The following is a 19,171-nucleotide window of genomic DNA, read 5'->3' on the forward strand; positions in this document are numbered from 1 at the left end:
CGGAGAAAGTGTAAAGAAAATAAGACTTTGGGATGAGGGTGTCCGCTTTAGAGAGGCGGTCGATAAGTTCGATGACATCCTCTTCCTACTGAGGCGGTCGATAAGTACAAGGACATCCTCTTCCATCTCCGGTGCTGCAAGGAGGAATAGTTTATATATCAAAGGTATGCAACAGGTAGAGAAGCAGGAATTGACCCACTAAGATTGTTGCCTCACAAATTCCTGTAGAAGGAAAACAAAAGTTAGCCAGTCAATATTATTTTTCACTGCAAATTCTGAACATAGATATTAGCAATTCTTAGAAGAGATTTTGTGCGTAGTGCTTCTAATGTCCACCTTTTGTTACCACCCGGGTTGGTTGGATCTTAACACTGATGCAATCATTTGTCATTTGCCAACCATCAGAACATTGCTGTGTGAATCTTGATCCAATCCCTCCGATGTTGCATATGCTGCTTGAAATTCCACAGGGAGATGCAGGAATTTGGCCAAATGGAGTACACGTGGCTTGAACTGGTTCAAACTTTAGCATTGCTGAATGACTCCGATGGCAGGCTGTGGCGACAGGGTTGATGAGGGCACTTCTGCTTGAAGTTGATGTGCCATTGGCGAAGGGACCAAGTTTCTTGAAGTTGAGAGTGATGCCATTGGCAGCCTGCATCAATGCAGGCGCGGGATGGGCGAAGAAGGGCGGGTGTAATTTTTACTTAATATAAATTAAAATTATCATAAATATAAATAATATATTATTTTATTTAAATTATTAATTTTTTGTTTGTATAGTATAATTAAAAATTAATTGAGATTAATTTTCTTAATCATGTGAATGATTATAACGCTTTGCCTCTCGATCAAGAATCAGTTATAACTTGTAACGATCGTAATATCTTTCTTCTAGCGTTACGTCCACAAACGATAAGTCTTCCTTCTAGCATTACGTCACGTCCATAAGAGCGATAAGCGATAAGCCTATAATGATTGTAACTTCTTTCCCTTGATGTTTTATCCACGGGGACCGATCAACCGAATGAGGTAGACTTGAACAGTCACTTGCCAACCACATGGAGGTCGACAAGATCGACCCAAATGATCTCCTGTGACGGACATACCATATTTGCTTCATGTCACTACCCTGCGGGGGGTGATTGGGCCTGGTAGAATATTTCCTATCATCGTCAGGTGGAGGTGACGGAGCTTCGTGGTGGAATAGGGGCAGAGTCACGGACGGACGCAGAAACCATCATCCTGCAGAGTATAATACGTAAAGCAACAAACGAGCCAATGTTCTAAAATAATCATGGACGACGGAACATGGAATGGTACTAGCAAGTATTATGTGGGTGAATGGTACATAGAATATGTAGATGTTCTTTTATGACTTGGAAAATGTACTAATCCTATACATCTTTGAACATTGTTGGTTAGCAAAGACGAGGGAAGTATAGGGGAACTAATAAATATTCAATTAAATCAACAAATAAAACATGCAATCACCATCTTCAGATATCACTGAAGCCAAAAGCAACTTTATGCTCCGAAGAATAAGAATTGCGGCAGGAATCACCAAGAGTTGCATTGCACCTTTGTTTTGTTATCATAAACCAATTTCGGTAAGTTCTAATCATGTGAGCTCCCTGCCATAGAATAACCACTTTCCAGAAAGCTCGTCACATGACGCCTCCCACATGACATTTGAATAGAAGATGCAGGCGCGAGTAGAGTGAGTGTCCAAACTTGACATACATATCCTACAATTTTGCATTCATGAACTTTAACCATTGTCTAAACTCTACGCATGTCAACTCACCACACCTCAGAAGATGCATTCTGAAGGCTCCATGTACCTGCAAAATAAGTTTCAAATGGCATCCAAAACAGAAAAATAAAAAAGAAACCTGTTAAAACTGAAGCCATTTGTCTACTTTATTGTCGAGCGATCCAATAGGCAGGTATCAGCCCACTTCTGACTTGGGTACTGCTACCGACAAAATATATGGTAGCACACCGCACGTTACAAGGCCTCTCATTACTTGAACATTGTCCAGCACCTTTTGTAGAAATTTTTAATATGCTAGACGAGAGTGAACGCTGGGCAGGTGGTTCCTTAAAAAATCTAAATTTATTTTCAATATGATAACAAGTTCTTTACTTCTTAAAACTCTGTGTTTTTAAAGATGCTAGAAGCCAAGGTTCCAAAAAGTCTAAAGCGTTAGGCGCATACTCGAGCGAAATAAGACGCTCTAAAATGTTAAAGTATAAAAAATATACAATATATTTTTAAATTATATATAAAAATATAGTATAAAAATATATAATATATATAATATAAAAAATGATGACAATAGTTTTAATTATCAGTTCTAAGGATTAACAATCCACTGTTAACAGTAGTTATAATAATGTGCAGTAGGAAGGAGAATAGGAGTCACCGACAGGGCGACGATAACAAAGGTAACTTTGGACCGTAACAACAATGGAGGAGGAAGCTGCAGACGACAACAGTGACAAAGAAAGCTGCGGACATGTCCCTTGACAGCGGAGGGAGATACACACAAAATATTAGGCGGTAGAGAGAGCTGCGTACAAAAATAACAATGATGAAGGAGGAAGATTCAAACCTTTACATCGACAACAGACTTGTCGACGGCAAAAGAGGAAGATTGAACCTTTTCCTCAGTTGCAAAGGAAGCAACGATGGAACCTAGGGTTTACCGAGCAAGTCAAGGGGGAGGGGGGGTGAATTTCGATGTTTACTGTTGAACTTAATTGGTTTGATTGAACCAACTAAGTCACTATTGAATTGAACTAGAGTCTAAAAGTTGGTTCGACTCGTTGGATTCAATCGGGCAATCGCTCAAGGCGCGTGACACCTAGGCTCAGGCGAGCACCCAAGCCACGCTTCAATGAAGTGCATCACCTGGACCCTATGCGAGGCATTCGGGCTTCGTTTTGCCTAGCCTGAGCACCTAGGCGAATGCTCGAGCGCCTTTTAAAACCATTGCTTAAACTTAGTGAAAACTACTGAAAAATTTCACTTAAAAGTCACATGACCAACTTACTTCTCAAGAGATGTACTGTCAGCAAATGGAGAAAATTCTATTTGAGTGACTATAAAGAAGAGAAAACTGAACTATAGCACCATACTCAAAAAATTGTCAAAGAACATGTCGTTAATTTTCAAGTGCTTGTATAGAGAATAAATTTTGGAAAAATGCCATATTCCAATGACAATTTAAAGGTACTGTACATTCTCTTAAATTGTTGGTTTCATATGCCATGTGGTAGAACAACATGCAAATGAGCATTGCAGTTTACAGGTTAATCTCTCAGGGCCACTTAAGCTCCCTAATTCACCTAGCTCATTTGTTTGTAGGGTTATCCAAAAAGTCCTTGATTCGATATTTGTTTTCTACTTTTCTATAATCCGAGTATCATTTGAACTTGAGTTCTTTAGCAATTAGGAAAAACGTATGCTGCACAAATATCTTTTGTTAGAAACTTAGAATTATACTGTGTACTTAATATTATTTATCTAGTGTAAATAACATGTACATGTTTGTCAGAAGTGTGTCATCTATAACCACTGAAAGGTTTAGCAGCAGAACAACTACCTCATAATCTCGAGCCCCAAGCAGCACCAGGAAGGTCATAAACTAATCATAAGAACCATTGATTAGAATCAGCCTAAACATCTTTATTCCACTGCTGCCTAACTTCAATTAGAAAAATTAAAGATGGAGTACCAGCAGCAGTTTATCTCTTAATATGGCTATAACATTTGATGAAATACATAATTTCTAACACTAAGTTTTTGTTACTTCTTAAGGTTACTGATAGTAAACAATACACATCATACTCAAAGTGTTAGACCAATTTAACAGCTAGAAGTGAACAGATGTACAAGTATTCACCAATAATGTGACAACATTTGGTGAATAGAAAAAGACGACATTCTACAGCTAATGCATAAAGTTCAAATTTCTGAAAATAAAAATCAATTATAGTAGAATAAAATGGAGAAACTAACTAACAAAGATGATAGGGTGAGTTGCCATGTAAAATTATTAACAGAAGATCTTACCAGTTCATTACCAATGTTGTTGCCCCACAATGATGGATACTCAAGCATCTTGAAGCTCCATATCATCAAGAATGACATATTTTGCATCTCTATCTATTGATCTAGAATATGTTCCCTCATTTTCAGTTTGCTGACCTTTTATCAGTTTGTGATATCTGAACATCATATTGCAAACAAAAATTAAGCATAACCTATGAGACTGTATAAACTGGCTTACTGTAATCATGTCCTCACTAATCTTAAACATAATAGTCTACTTTTAGCTTATAATATCTCAATGGCAAGCAGACAACATACGACAAAAAACAATGTTGTACGTGAGAATGCTGCACTGATGTTTTTGACTAGTCTTTTAAGTGACTGGATTTCATTAAGCAAGTATCCTACCTAGTCCATGAATGATAAAATTCCTTTTCTAATGGATATTTTCCTTCTGAGCACAATTATGTCCATCAATTTGCTAATAGAATGAGCAAATGTCATTGACTTTAAAATTAAAATGCATTTAATAGGTATCACATTTGGCTCTCAATTAAACACAAATTGAAAATTCTCCATCAGTAACAAACTTCTTTATAAAACCAAGGTGTCAAACCTTGTCAGAGAATCTGGAACAAGTCAGAGAAAAAACTCAACATATTTGTTTTAACATGGCCTTCATTTAGCCTGTGTAAATTAACTATTTATGATCTTTTACGATAATAGCAGACTGAAGCAATAAGAGAACTGAGTGCCATTTACCAATATATGAAAGTGCATAAACCGCATGATAACATAAACCAGAAGCGGTTTAAGACATAAAATGTAAAGACTTACTTGTACCAATTAAACAAACTGACCCCAACCATAATTGTAAAAAGTCCAAATCCTTTTAACCAGGTAAATTGATCATGGAAGTAAAATACTGCAACCTGATAAACATGAAATGCTACATAAGTCAGAAATATATTACACAATAACACATTTTTCTACAACTTCAACAACGTATAAGTCAATATGCAATGAAAATGATGGTTAAGTCTACACATAATATTTTACTATCTATATATTATTAATATAAATGTTTTAAGTCAAGATATAGTACGGTTTAGCTATAGATTGCAACTACCTGATAATGTGACTTTCACTAAGTACTAAGTAAACAAGAAATACATGGTACATATGTCTAAGAATGATAAGTGAAAGTAACAGAAAGCCATCTGCAGTTCAAAGCTCATCAATGTTACGGAGTTAACTTTACTTGTAAAAGACAGGAGCCCTTATAATAACAACAACAATAATAATAACAATGAATAAATAAATAAACCATCTAGCATTTCAAGACAAGGTAGAATGCTTCAGGGTTCCTGATCTATCAATGATAATTAAAATAGCTTCAAAATTCACCTCAGAGAAAACATAAGACATGTCAAAGGTGTCAAGACAAAACTATGTCATACCATAATTGTCAGAGCCTCCTTCACAATGCCAGCTACTGTAACTGTTACTGCACTGGTTGCTGACACGAGAATATATTCAGTTAAAACCTGCATGACAAAGATGGTAGATTGCTTATTCAGTGTCGAAGAATGCTTATACATTGACAAGCAGAATTGTTTGATGATATCAGAAATATTGGTCCACGCTCATCAAATTCAACAAACTTACTTTTTCAGCATACTTAGTATGTAATTCTTACCATAAAAAATGCCAATGCTCCGCCAAGAAGCATAAGTAGGCAGCTTTGCATTATGTGTTTTGAGCTATTAAAGTAATTGTTTCCCTTGAACTTTTGCCATGGATCCAATAAGAGAGAGAGGACTGCAGTTATTAGTGCCATTACTGGTGTCACATAGCTCATCAGAGCAATTGGATTCTTTAAACCTGCACCACAAAAAAGAAAAAAAAAATGCATGTCTCATGTGGTCTTTTCTAAGGCTTAAATCATAAAGCAAGATTTGCAGTCTGTTGCAGCTGTTTAATTAAATGTGTCATGGTGAATATAAAAGTCATTAAAGAGATAGCTTTTCCTTGCAACAGCAAACCCATACAACCCACTTTCACGTAAAAACAAAATTGCTGATCACAATAATTTGAAATGCTGCTTACCGTAGGCCTCTTTCTTCAGCGTTATATTTGAAGCCAATGCACAGAGAAAAGCAATAAAACTTTAGATCTGGATATTAAATAAAACAAATATCAAAGTGTACAAAGCAGCTTTGACAGCCAACCTGCAACAGAATTTGAGTCATGCACCAGCGGAAACCAGACATTACAGCTGAGAGCATAACAAAAAGAAAGCCCCAGAATTCAAACTCGGTCTCTTTGGCAACTGAAAAGACAGGTGAATTGTTACTGGTCAACATAATAGTGCTGCAAAATTAAACAAAAATAGTAGATATGTTTAACGGTAAAGTATGCGGAAATGCAGTGTTGACATGCCACTGGTCTAGGTGTCAGAGTTTACAAGACAGTCCATCAGAGAGAATACACCTAACAATTTTAAGAAAGATAACAGTTAACATAAAAAACTCAGATGCTTGAGACAATCCCCAAAAGAATGGTATCCTAGATCATAGATAATGCAATAATCCTCCATGAAGGAAAAAAGTTAAAAAACAAACTCAGCCACAAAATGGTAACCAAATGAACTGACTGATTGCTAAATAAGTTCTGAATTCCATTTATTTAGTCTTCAAACATACACTTCTGCAACTTTTTTACGAAATTGTGACAAAATGATATATATTGTCTCTAGTTATAAGGGAAACAGATGGAAAACACAATCTTATGATTAGATTCATTATGTAGGACCTTCAACGGGTAAAGAGCAATGAGGGGAGGGGTGTGGGGTGTAAGGCTAGACCTAAACCAAAAAAGGGGTTCAAAAACAAACCTGAATTTGGTGGTACCACAGGGCTTACTGGGCAGTAAGCTCTATACTGCACCTGAACCACTCGAAAAGGGGCAATCCATATCCCAATTTATGCCTGGGCCCCTATGTAGCATCCAGCATGTATCCACAGAAAATTGCATTCCTTGGTAAAGTTGTGTGCTAGGACAATAATTGCCTCACTCTAATCACTAGCTCTAATAATCTGTGATATGGACATAGTCTGAAACTTTTCATTTCACTGGACATATGGGATAACTAGGACTGATTATTGAGCTTGATAGGCCACAAATAGCTAGAAGATCTGAAATTCCAATGGAGTTCACAAATTTCTTGTGCCCTTGATATACAACAGCAATATCGTAGTCACACACCCCAACTGGTAGAACAATTGTTGCCTTTGTATGAAACATGTGTGACATCATTTTAAAAGTTCCATTGAAAAACTACACATTTAAAATAAAATTAGCTAGAAGTGGTTGATGGAACAATCTACCTGTTAACAGAACACCAGCAGAAATAATAAGTATGATGCCTAACAGCTTAAAACTGGGAGTCTCCAACCTACAAATGTAAAAGAAAAAATTAAATAGGAATAAAAAGAAAAGACAATAGCATTTGTAATATCAGAAAAAAAAAGTTGGTGATGTCAACACTCACCTAAATACAAAAGCAAAAACAAGGAGAAATATCGGGGAGGCAGATTTACACTGCAAAAAAGAGTACCAAATATATATATATATTCATAAAATAAAATTATATTCACTGAAATCAACCGAATACAAAGAAATGGCGATTCAACTAATTCACTTAACTCAGTAGAGAGACGTACCATTGTTGCAAAAGTGACAGATATGAAAACAAGAGACTCATTGCTCAGATTTACATCCAATGCAGTTGCAATAGCTGTCGGGATAACTGCAAAATGTGATCCACACAAACCACTAGCATTAAAAAAGTGCAGAAAAGTGCAGATTGCAGAAAAAACGAAAGAACATCAACATAAAATAGATGATATCTGTTAACATTAAGCCAACCGTTTGATATTCAATGACAAACATGGACACATTATTCATAACAACTGGTAATTATGTTACCAAAGTATCCTTCATTTCTTTCATTTCCAACTCAATAACCAATACAACCCATGAACCAGTAAAAATTCAAAATATCATATATTCCAAGACGTGCAGGATGTTTTCCTGTTGCATATTCTGATATCATTTGCCTTGAACATTGCCCAACGGCGAACAAATATTCACTTAGACCACTTCCATTAGTTGGGACATCACTGCCTGTTGTGGTTGTTGTATATGTTGATACCGTATGTTAGATTTACATCTTGAAAGATCCAACTCAGAAAAGATTTTGCAATTTTTCAATAAGCTTCAGATGTGTACCTTCAACACTGCACATCAATTTTTATTTTCAATCTATGCAATATGGCATCATCCAGGACCTCAATGTCCTTCTACAGGATCACCCCTTAGAAACCTGAACAGAGATCACTATCCTACAGCAAACATCTAAAGGATGATAACAGAATTCATCTGATTGATTTTAATGCTACACAAGAAGAATTTTACGGTGTAAAATCGTTGGTCTACTGCTGTTCTTATATTTCTCTTCAGAGAAAAGAGATAATGGCAAAATCTCTACCTCTGATGAAGTAATCCTTCCATGACATGGTATTCCTGTTGCTTTCAGAAATCCGAGACTGAATATACACAATGGCATTGGATAAAATGGCTTGCATGGAAAAATGAACTGTATTCATCAGCAATGGAGCTGGAAATTTACCCAAGTGATCCCCTAACAATGTTTTATTGTACCTAAAAGCATCACAGCGACATGAATAAGAAAAGGGATCATCTAAAACTTGAAATTTTAGATCCACAATCAAGAGTAAGTTAAGTAAGCATTCACGTCGAATTAGGAACTCACACTGTCAAGCAGGTGCTGAAGGTGTACCAGCCCAGTATATAGAACAGAGTTTTGAACACGATCACGGCAGAGATGGGGCTCTCTTTGGACTGCTCCAACGACTGGAGCTTCGCTATCGAATCGCTGGCGTGCACACCGTTCTCGATGTCCAGAGGAGCGTACTTCGTTGCACTGTCATTCGCGTTGCCCGAGCACATGCTTCTCTGGCGAAAACTTTGGGACCTCATCTGGTCCTCGGTCTCCGCGTCCGCTTCCTCGGACCTGCCCTGATGGAGCAACGGCAGTTCGAACTCTTCGGATTCTTCGGCCGCCGAGCTGGTCTCCGGGGATCCAGCATCGGCCGCAGCATTCGATCGCAAGATCCCGTTCACGTCGCACCACCGCGAGAACGAAGGATCCCTGCGCAGCACTGGCTTATGGTGGTCCTCTTCTTTACCGACCTCGACGGCGTTAACTTCAGTGTCTGCTGCTGCAACTGCTGCTTCTTCTCTACTCTTCTCTTCCATCGTCACAGACGGTCGAGACTAGAACTCGAGCATCGATGCCGACCCAGATCTTGGGAGGCGCACCCTCGATCGAATAAAAAAATCGATTCAAGAAGTAGATCCAGGAACGATCGGACACTTTTCTGTCATCCTGATCTTTATCTCGACGGATCTGTAGATCTGATTTGAAGAGAGTGGTAGGTGGTTCGTCAGCGGTGGGGGAAGAGGGGGTTTTGGTGTGGGTTGTTGCGGCGAAGATGGCACGGATCGAGGGGAGGGATGGGTGTCGGCGTGGTGGTACAGAAGTTTCACCGTTCTTTTACGTCGGCGCGAGAGAGTCGGGCGGAGAAACGGCGGAGAGGGTTAGGGGAAGTTTGGTGCGACCGGGGCAGCGGAGGAGACTACGCGTTCAAGGCTGACCTGTGTCGACTCAGCCACCGGTTTCGTTAAAGATGCTTCTTAGTGGCTCATCAGCTGCGGGACGCATACGGTTCCGCCAATTTCCTACCGTTCGCGGCACCGAGACGCGGTAGATAGGGAGACGGAAGTCGTGTTTCCTGTCTCGAGATACGTATTGACGCACAAACTAGAAACAGCTATTGACACGAAACAGAGAGTTGGAACCAATGGGAGGACTCCACGCCTATCTTCCAATACCCGCATACGTGACTTCCATCACAGACAGTAAAAGTGTACTAATCAGGTCGACTCAAGAGGATTAAGTCGAGGATCGCATCGACTTCATCTGAGCCAAACATGTGCAGCGTTGAGAAAAGGGAATATTCGTTCTTTTCTTGCTTTGCTTTATGCTGTCGCTAAAGCTTTTGCAGAGCATCCATCGCGAGGATTCTTCAAGCAAAAGGTAAGAAAAAGCAGATTCCTCTACAGAGAATAATGCGCGCATAGAAAAGCATACCAGTTAGCATTCACATCCTCAAAGGGGGAATTGGGCTCCAACAGCAGCTGAAGCATGAGTTCCAACAACAACACCTTGATATACCCACGGGGTTGGAGGAATGGTAACGAGCATGGATCTTCGCAGTCGCCGGAACACGACCGCCGTCCGATCTGGCGGCCGAGCGTTCCTCATACCCTGATCCGACGGCCGGTATGCCTTGTTTTTGCCATGGATGTTAGAATCTCCACATCTACAGCTTTGCTTGCTGATTCTTCTTTCTCCCCAGGAAGAAGACCTGTACAATCCATGGAGATTGTTCGAGGAAAGAGTGAGGACGGGGCCTTTCGGCCTGACACGGTAAACTTTTGTATCGTGTATGGTTGTTATCATGACTACTTACTTTGACTTCGTGAGTTCTTTCATCAGCTTCCCTTCGCGGCCTCATTCTCCGGTACGAATCCTGGTCCTCAGTGGATCCGCCGACGACAGGGTGAACCCCAGGCTGACGCAGTTCATCAGGGATTCGCCGCCGCGGATCAGGGGCGAGTGGCACCTCGGCCAGGCGGCGGAGCCGGAAGACCAGGGCCTGACGGCCGAGGAGTTCAAGAAGGCCATGGGCAAGCTCAGGAAGCAGGTGTACAGCCCTCCCTACCCCCCGCGGAGGGCGTGGAAGCGCGGCCTCTTCAGCAGGAGGACCGACACCGGCGCCGACGACGCGGAGGAGGAAGACGGCAAGGACTGCACCATTTGCTTGGAGGCGTTCCTGCCGACCGACCAAGTCCTGGTGACGCCATGCAACCACATGTTCCACAACGACTGCTTGGTGCCGTGGGTGAAGAGCCAGGGGAAGTGCCCGGTGTGCAGGTTTGTGCTCTGCGAGAGGAAGGAGGGCGCACCGGTCAGAAGAAGCGACGGAGGCGCCAATAGCAACTATTTCCCCCACAACGCGAGCGATTTGGATGACGAGGAGTTGCCTTTGGACCTCGTCACGCTCATCAGGGCCATGGAAGAGGCCTTCGGTTGGGTCAACTACGCCCGCGCAGCTTCTCACCGCTAGAAGATGCTCCGAGCGAGCGACATGATGTGAGGTTGTGTTCTAGTGTTTACCAAGAATCCATCTGTAGTCTCTACTTGGTGGTTTGTGTCCGAGGCAGATAAACCACCATCTTACGTATACCTGACTGCCTCCTGGCGTGGGCAATAGCTGTGGGTATAGTAATACTCCATTAGAAATGAAACAACTAGCCTACGCTATGGTGCTTGATCAGATCAGATCCATAAGGTTAGACAATGATCACAGAGAAAAAAATTCATACACTTAAGGCATACCTACGGAGAGATCAAGATGAATTGGTCCAACCAAAAAGTACGGCAAAAATGAAAAGCCATAAAAGCTGGCGACATCACCTGACTGCTACCATCAAGAAGAGTTCGCATTTTTAATCTATTGAAAGTTCCGGTGGGATACCTTTGATGCCACGAGCATGTAGGAATGCACTAAAAGCAGCAGAAAGTAATTACAGGCGTTCTCATTTGCTTAGTAACCTGCATGATGTGAATCAGTAAAGGTATATCTTTGATTTGTCATTTACGGAACGTGAAATCTCCCCCCAGTGCAACCATAAAATTAAATACATGATGACAATGACTAAAGATCAACTTAACCATTACATGATGCTGCTACTCGTGAAACTTTGTGAGGAAGCTTGACAAGTAAATTATTGGAATCATTCTCTTAACGAAATCACAAACTGGAGTCGACAAGGGAGGGAAGAGAAGTCATTTACATGGTCTACATCGATGTATGGTTCGCGCTTGAGCACATGGCTTTTTGGTCAGCTATCTCGAATCAAATTAGTAGGCTCGCTCAAAACATACTTCGGTAGTTCATATTTTGCACCTGAAATGGAGGAAGAGGAAGAATTTTGCACATGCAATAATAAAAGTGTGTAAAAGACAAACATGACAAAAGATTGTTCTCACCTCTTTCATCATAGCAGAGAGTCATGTCAGCATTTGAAATAATTATGCCTGCACTGTCCACTATAGCTTGTGCAAGGTTTATATCAGCTTCCGCTGCAGCTCGGAGTGCATCCCATATCTCTGCCACAGTAAGATGAATTGTTTGGAATTTGTGGTGCTTGATACTAAAACCTGTTAGGATTTCACATTCCTACACTAGGCTCCTGTTTTATTAACACATAGACCCTGATACTCGAGATAGCAAGAATTACAAATGTGCCATATGCATGCTTTTCATAAATTATGCGACCATTCATTATGTAGTTGTCATTGTTGCGCCGTATCCAATCCGTTTAAGGATTTGATATCAAAGAAGCAGATAACAGATAACCTATTATAGTGATGAAATGATAAAAGAGTGTAGCGACGTGAACAATACGAAGCAGGTATCACCTAGATAGGAAAATTACTTGAGAAATATAATGATGCTAGTTTGAATTTTCTATGTTTGGGAAATATAAAATTACTTCTGCCGATTTTATTGTTCTCTTTATCAAAGAAAACAATAGTTTGAATTTTCTATGTTGTAAATTACTTCAGTTCAAGAAAGGTCCCCATTTAAAACAAGTGATTAAAGACTCTCAATAAGATGTATTTTCACTTCATTATTTTGCAGAACAAACTACGAAGTGAAACCGCCTTTCAATTGGTTTGAAATTTTGACAAAGTTTTTCTTTTCCCCCCTTAAGAGTGTTATTCTTTATCTGCACTAGAAGCATATATAGCTAAATTTGGTATTCAGTTAAGAATGGAAAAACTTTTAAGACTCTCTCCTAATATTGAATAATTAGCAACGTAATCTACAAAATTCCACAAATTTTCAGAGATTTACTCTTTCAGGGAGCATTTTTTTTTATTTTATTGCCTGTCAAAGCTGTTTAGGTCAGTGGACAGAAGATAAATACATTTTACCGAAGAAATATGTCTTATTTTGATTATACATATTTTTCTGCTAAAAATTATAAGCTCCATTTCCTACTAGATATGGCTTTTCTAAAAATCTTCAAGAGCAGTGAGAAAGCTGCTAAAGCAGATAAGGCAATTCCTATAAAAATAATGAAGCAAACCAATCAACCGAAAAAAACCTCTCCATTGCAAATGATAGTAGACAGGACAATTTATTTATTGTAAATAATATTTCTGGAGGTCTATAATCTTTTTACAATATATTGGAAGCACCATAGCACTGCAAGACTGCAAGTCTCTCCATAACAGCAGTACTTCATAAAATATTAAACTGGCTGGAACCTTCTTAAATAAAATGCTTTTAATGGAATTGAACATAATACCATCAACCAAGAAAGAAATCAATCATTTGCTACATTTAGAATGTGGTGTCTGCACTTATAACAAACATCCTTAGAATTTTTTTTAAGTTCCATGTGTTCAAATTATGATCATGATGGAAATTTTTAGTAGCTGTGCAAGAAACCTGCCCTATAACAATCCAGACACTTAAGTTTCAAAAAGAAACCAAGATTTCTTAAACACCACTTAAAATGCATGCAAACATAACTTATACAGTCAAATTTTAATGAAACAATTTATTTCAAAATTTGTAACCTTGAACAAAAATTCATTAGCCAAAACATGTTTTATAGAGATTCTCATATATGTAATATGTTGATGAGCTTCCATTTACTTAGAGAAGTTTTCCTTTTGCAAATGTGTTGTTCCAAACAAAAACCAAGTGTTATTTTTGCAAATGTGTTATCCCAAACAAAAACCTAACATGTCATTTATAAAATTAAAATTGAGCAAAATTTGTTTATAAAGCATAGATCAATATCCATTATGCTTGGGATTAAAACTGGTCCAATATTTTCTGGTATCGGAATGTAGAATACAATTTGAAAAACTAAAAAGGAACCTCCTACTGTGCCATGACATTTACATCTAAATTTCAGTTCATGCTTTTTCAGTTACTTCTAGAAAGACTTGAAATACAACAATAACAATAAAGGTTTCTGATTGAAAGGTCATGTGCGAAAGAAATCATTGCAGGTTAATAAAGCAAACAGCTGTTGGAAATGAGCACCTTTTTGGCCACCATAGTGAGGAGCAGTATCCCAGAATTCATCACGCATCTGCTTGAGATGTGTGCGGGTTATTGGCTCATTATGCTTCCAGGGCTTTGGTTTACGGAGTTTCTTAGTATTCTCTACGATCATTAAAGCCGATCAGATCATAAATAGACTCATTCAGGCTGACGGCCAAGTACAAATGTTAGCAGCAAGTTAAAACACAAACAAAATGGAGTTAAAGTTAAGAAGCATTATATAAAATCCTTGCATAGCTTATATGTTAACATCACTCACAAGAAAAATTCCATCATTCTCAAACAGAATCTTTGATATACTTAATGCAGGATACAGAACATTTTGAAGAATAGGGAACAACATAATTAGTATCCAGTAAAAAGCGCAAACTTAAAGCAAAGTCCATGAGTTAGTTATGATGGATGAATTTATGGGCAATAAAATTCAGTGTACAGTTATCCATTGTGTTACAAGGTCAAGACATCTGAAACACAAAAAATGTCATTCTGGTACAATTAAACCTCAAATACATCATTTAGTAATAGGTCATATTATTTCTCTGAAAAGCACAACACGATTTACATACATGATTCAAAAATTAGAAACTAAATGCAATACATTCTAAACATTCAACTGACTAAAATGTTTTCATTTATTGCTCAAATAATATGATTAATGATGCCTCAACTAGGATGAAAGTGCAATAATTGTCATAAATTAAGCAAGATGAGCACTATGCATCTATGTGAAAGGAGTCAAGTATCAATGGGAAAGGGTGAGTACCACGGAGGTTCAGCATAAATAAGCATGGAGAAAAAACATGGTTAAAACAATCAGTTTTAAGTCCACCCCTCCTTGTGTAAGTCTACCATTGCCCAACCAGGATTAAAATGATAAATCCTAATTAAAGATATCCAAAATAAAATATTTCAAGTACTCTTTCTAATTTATTCCATAAGCATCATTGACAAAGTCCCTATACCTGAAAAAAACTCAAAGCTAAAAATGACTTCTACATCACAATACATTATGACAAATCATTCATTGCAGATAGAAGTTCAAGTTTGGCACAAGACCAGAAGCTCGCAAAGAGGAGGTATCATCTGAAAAAATTGGATACTAGCAGCAAAATTGAGGCATGGTTTTTATTATGCATATGAGTCCATTTATGATTTAATTTCCGATACAGCCAGTCCTTCCAAAAAATTTAGAAAGTCACATTTGTGGATGAACATTGATAGGGACAGATTTGGCACCGTCCAGCTCCGTTCACCACGTGGACTAAATGACAACAAAAGCATGGAACCAGCAACCATCAATGGTGGCACGTCCCAGCCTCTTCACCTCCTAGCTGACATCTCGAGCCATGCATCTATGGCTGACAGCACTCTGCATTGATGACTGATAGCAAGCCACCCACATTAACTCCTTCGCCGCATAGGGCACGCCCTCATTAATACCTCTACCACCTTGGCTAATGCAGGGGAAGAGTGCACAACACCCAGGTATAAGAACCACACCCCAGGCCAAGCCACAGGGGAGGACCAACAGGCAACCTTCTCTCGATCCTTTACTCTCTCATTTTTACACAGCTCATACTGTTTTCTTTCGTCCCCTTCGCCTTGTACTGACTTAAGCATCGGAGGGGTCGAGCTGGGAAACCCCCCGGTGCCAACCTATTGTGCAGGATCATTGGCGACCAAGAGACAACCCCGCAGCTTGAAGATGACCCGACAGCCAAGAGATGACCTCGCGACTGAGTAGATCTCAGTTCCTCTACCTGGCCTCACCGCTCCAATGTCAAATAAGCCTTGGCAAACCGCCTCCCATGTAGACTTCCAACGCGGGTTCACTACATCAGCACTCCCACATCAGCGTGGAGGAGACATAAGGATGAACCTACGCCTTTGGCAGTGAACCAACCGTGCCAATTGGAGCCAACTCACCGGCCGACAGTATTGATGCACAATCAAACGTGACTACTCCTATTTAGCAAGTCAACAAAAACAGGGTCATATTTTTCTCCTGACTCCCCGTAATTAAAAATAGAGCTGTGTCCTTCACTCAGCTCACTTGCCAACTTTCCATACGTGGAGGAGTGATAGTAGAGTACCTCTTGTGACTGTATGAATGATCAAGGTTTGAATAGCAATACATTCCATGCATAGATGAACTAAATATCTGAGACTCCAACATTATATGTACGTCTACCCAATAAAAGACTTTACCGTCTAAGATGCAACTAATGCACTCTAACTAATCAGCATGAGAACCGAACAGGCAAAACACTAGATGCACCAGAAACAATTGGAAAGGAAATACTCATGAAAGAGTAGAATATAAGAGATACACGATGCCGATACATATCTATTCTGGATGCATTTTAGAAACCCCTTATCAAAATTTCCCTCCTGTGATGAGAATCTATCAATCAAACAGCAGCGAGAACAGAACGCCGCTACACGCGAAGAGATGAACATCACCCGTCGTCATTGGCGATTCAACAGAACGCAGCAACGATTTGACAATCAAGACAACAACAGGATTCAAGTTCATGCGAAAGAGGAAAGAATATATTCCGATGGACCGAAACGATAGGGTGGATCGGAATTCACCTTCTCCTTTGGTGGGAGTGGATCCAGCGCAGCCCATCCTGATGCGAACCAAAATCCAGTCGATTGCGATCGGGGACAGAGAGGGTAGAAATCAGACCATCGGGACCCTGAGTCGTAATGGGAAAGGAGGAGCGTAGATCGTGGTGGTCGGCGCCTCGGGCTCCGTCGAGGATCTCGAGATGGGAAGGGGAGGGGGCGGTGGCGAAGCTTCGGCCTTGAGGTCAAAAGCCGCGTGCGATAAAACGAGACGGCAAAATAATGGGGCTAATTATCTCCGTCACTGGAATTAAGATTTATATTAATTTATAAAAATAAATATTTAATTTTATTTATCGTAATATCACCGATTTATTAAGGAAGGATACAATACGTATGTGAATATTGTTAAAGACGATAGATAAAAAGATAATTTTATTTTTTTTAATTATATCTTAATTAAAATTTATTAGTCGATTCTTGTGGTAGTGACGGATGATAATACCATCGGGGGTCGTGAGTGACTGTTGTGGTAGTGGTCGACCTTGTCCAAATGGATCTGAACATCGATAACTGAGGTGAGGGTGGGCATCCGCAGTAGCGACGACGATTTGATGATGGTAGTGGGATGTCTTTGGAAATGGGTGGGGTGAAGTCTTTGAGGTGGAGTTGAAATAATTTCGTAACCACTTGTGAAAATAGGAGGAAGAAGAAGAAAAAGAAAAGACGGAGAGCGACCATAGGAGATGAGACAAAGGGAGAGGAAGAGGATGAGGACAATGGGCATGCCGACATAGATGTAATCATCCTTGTCCTCTTCCTCCTCTCCCTTAGCCTCATCTCTAGCTGTCGCACTCTCTCTCTTTCTTCCTCCTCCTCCCTTTACAAGAAGTCGTACAAGTTTCTCTAATCTACTTCTAGGACTCCACCTCATTTGTGTCCAAGGTCATCCATAATATCCATCACCACCATTATCAAACCCATTATCGCTACCATGGTAGTTGCTGTTGCCTTGGTTGATGGTGTTTGAATCCACATCGACAAGGTCGAATACCATGTCATTCTCGTCAACTACTTTCACAACAACCACTCGCGACTCACAGTGTCATCACGACTCACAGTGTCATTTGCCACTATCATAACAATCAACTAAGAAGTTTTAATTAGGATATAACAAAAGGAAATATAACTGGATGTTGAAAATACTTTTTTGTTTATCATTTTCATATCATTTCTATACATGTTGTTACGTACTATATCTTTCGCGATAAAACCGTGAAGGTAAATGAGGTTAAATATTTCACTTTCATAACTATAAAAATTTTATTATAAATTTATTAAGTCTAAATATCGAAATACTATAAAAGTCTAACTATAATAGGTAATTTATAATTAACCCCAAAAGGATGACTTCACATGGTTGGTTATTAACTCCTTTCCATATCATATAGTAGTCATAACGATAAGAATATGTCCTAAGTCATTAGATTTTGTAAGCATATATACAAAAAATAAATAAATTTATCATAATTTATTTTACCTAAAGTAAGAGATAAATAAAAAATAGTGTTAAGGAAAAATATCGTTGACGTCCTGATTAATCTAACATAGTCTAGACCTGTTTGTGTAGGATTGTCAAAAGAATCCCTATAGTAGAAATCGAGATCGAGAGTGGTTTTCAGACCTAATCTCTCGAATACTCAAGTTAGTAATTCGAGATCCCCAAAAGTGGATTTGAGTGATTCAAAGAAAAAGAAGAGCTTTTTGAAATATATTTTTTATACGTTAAAGGATTATAAGACTTAATCTTCCTTCTCATAAAAGAATAAAAGTAAGCTTGTGATTGCTTTTCTTGTTATAATAAATGAAAAGAAATTTTATATTTTCGTACATCGTACCCTATCAAATAATAAATTTGAATAAAATATGTAAATTTCTCTTTTTTATTCATATAATTTTATGATAAAAATTTTGATATCATACCAAGTGATAGGAGAATATTAATCATAATCATGACTCAAAACATAGTTAGCAAGGGAGGACGAGACTCGATCAATAGGTATACATCTAAAGGCTCGTACCATTATACTCGAGGTCATTTATTATTTTATTCAAAATTTAAAAAATTTAATTTTTTTGTTATCAGGAGATTATGTCAGAAATCTTAACCTCATCCGATCTTGATATTTGTATAAGTCGACATCCAAACAAACATTTGGGATTATTTTGTTTTAATTTA

The 19,171-nt window shown here is 38.9% G+C and overlaps 3 protein-coding genes across 3 annotated transcripts; 1 reads left to right on the forward strand and 2 right to left on the reverse strand.

The window, feature by feature from the left end:
- Positions 1–1,307: 1,307 nt before the first annotated feature.
- On the reverse strand, positions 1,308–10,181 carry LOC135679505 (probable sugar phosphate/phosphate translocator At1g06470). The gene is made up of 12 exons (XM_065193340.1): positions 8,898–10,181; positions 8,613–8,785; positions 7,786–7,871; positions 7,614–7,663; positions 7,450–7,517; positions 6,292–6,392; positions 6,170–6,182; positions 5,760–5,944; positions 5,521–5,607; positions 4,898–4,992; positions 4,082–4,236; positions 1,308–1,844 (listed from the first exon to the last, which is right to left on the reverse strand). The coding sequence occupies exons 1-11, from the start codon at positions 9,401–9,403 to the stop codon at positions 4,122–4,124; spliced, it is 1,479 nt and encodes a 492-aa protein (XP_065049412.1). The 5' UTR covers positions 9,404–10,181; the 3' UTR covers positions 1,308–1,844; positions 4,082–4,121.
- A 171-nt stretch (positions 10,182–10,352) lies between these two features.
- LOC135679506 (RING-H2 finger protein ATL3-like) lies at positions 10,353–11,547 on the forward strand. Its single transcript, XM_065193341.1, has 3 exons — positions 10,353–10,490; positions 10,567–10,637; positions 10,707–11,547. Exons 1-3 carry the CDS (start codon positions 10,353–10,355, stop codon positions 11,335–11,337), a joined length of 840 nt encoding a protein of 279 aa, XP_065049413.1. The 3' UTR covers positions 11,338–11,547.
- A 288-nt stretch (positions 11,548–11,835) lies between these two features.
- Positions 11,836–17,212, reverse strand: LOC135679507 (uncharacterized). Its single transcript, XM_065193342.1, has 4 exons — positions 16,957–17,212; positions 14,341–14,463; positions 12,264–12,383; positions 11,836–12,180 (listed from the first exon to the last, which is right to left on the reverse strand). The coding sequence occupies exons 1-4, from the start codon at positions 16,991–16,993 to the stop codon at positions 12,116–12,118; spliced, it is 345 nt and encodes a 114-aa protein (XP_065049414.1). The 5' UTR covers positions 16,994–17,212; the 3' UTR covers positions 11,836–12,115.
- Positions 17,213–19,171: the final 1,959 nt, after the last annotated feature.

This window comes from Musa acuminata, chromosome BXJ1-7 (assembly GCF_036884655.1).
Source record: "Musa acuminata AAA Group cultivar baxijiao chromosome BXJ1-7, Cavendish_Baxijiao_AAA, whole genome shotgun sequence".
NCBI classification, from domain to species: Eukaryota; Viridiplantae; Streptophyta; class Magnoliopsida; order Zingiberales; family Musaceae; genus Musa; species Musa acuminata.

Coding starts and splice junctions, on each gene's coding strand:
- LOC135679506 (XM_065193341.1), top strand. CDS start 10,353: ATGAGTTCCAACAACAACACCTTGATATACCCACGGGGTTGGAGGAAT. Junction 10,491..10,566: donor ATACCCTGATCCGACGGCCG/GTATGCCTTGTT, acceptor CTTTCTCCCCAG/GAAGAAGACCTGTACAATCC. Junction 10,638..10,706: donor GGGCCTTTCGGCCTGACACG/GTAAACTTTTGT, acceptor TTCTTTCATCAG/CTTCCCTTCGCGGCCTCATT.
- LOC135679505 (XM_065193340.1), bottom strand. CDS start 9,403: ATGGAAGAGAAGAGTAGAGAAGAAGCAGCAGTTGCAGCAGCAGACACT. Junction 4,993..5,520: donor AGGAGGCTCTGACAATTATG/GTATGACATAGT, acceptor CATGTTTATCAG/GTTGCAGTATTTTACTTCCA. Junction 4,237..4,897: donor AGTTTGTTTAATTGGTACAA/GTAAGTCTTTAC, acceptor TATGATGTTCAG/ATATCACAAACTGATAAAAG.
- LOC135679507 (XM_065193342.1), bottom strand. CDS start 16,993: ATGGGCTGCGCTGGATCCACTCCCACCAAAGGAGAAG. Junction 14,464..16,956: donor CACTCCCACCAAAGGAGAAG/GTGAATTCCGAT, acceptor TAATGATCGTAG/AGAATACTAAGAAACTCCGT. Junction 12,181..12,263: donor TCTCTGCTATGATGAAAGAG/GTGAGAACAATC, acceptor CCTCCATTTCAG/GTGCAAAATATGAACTACCG.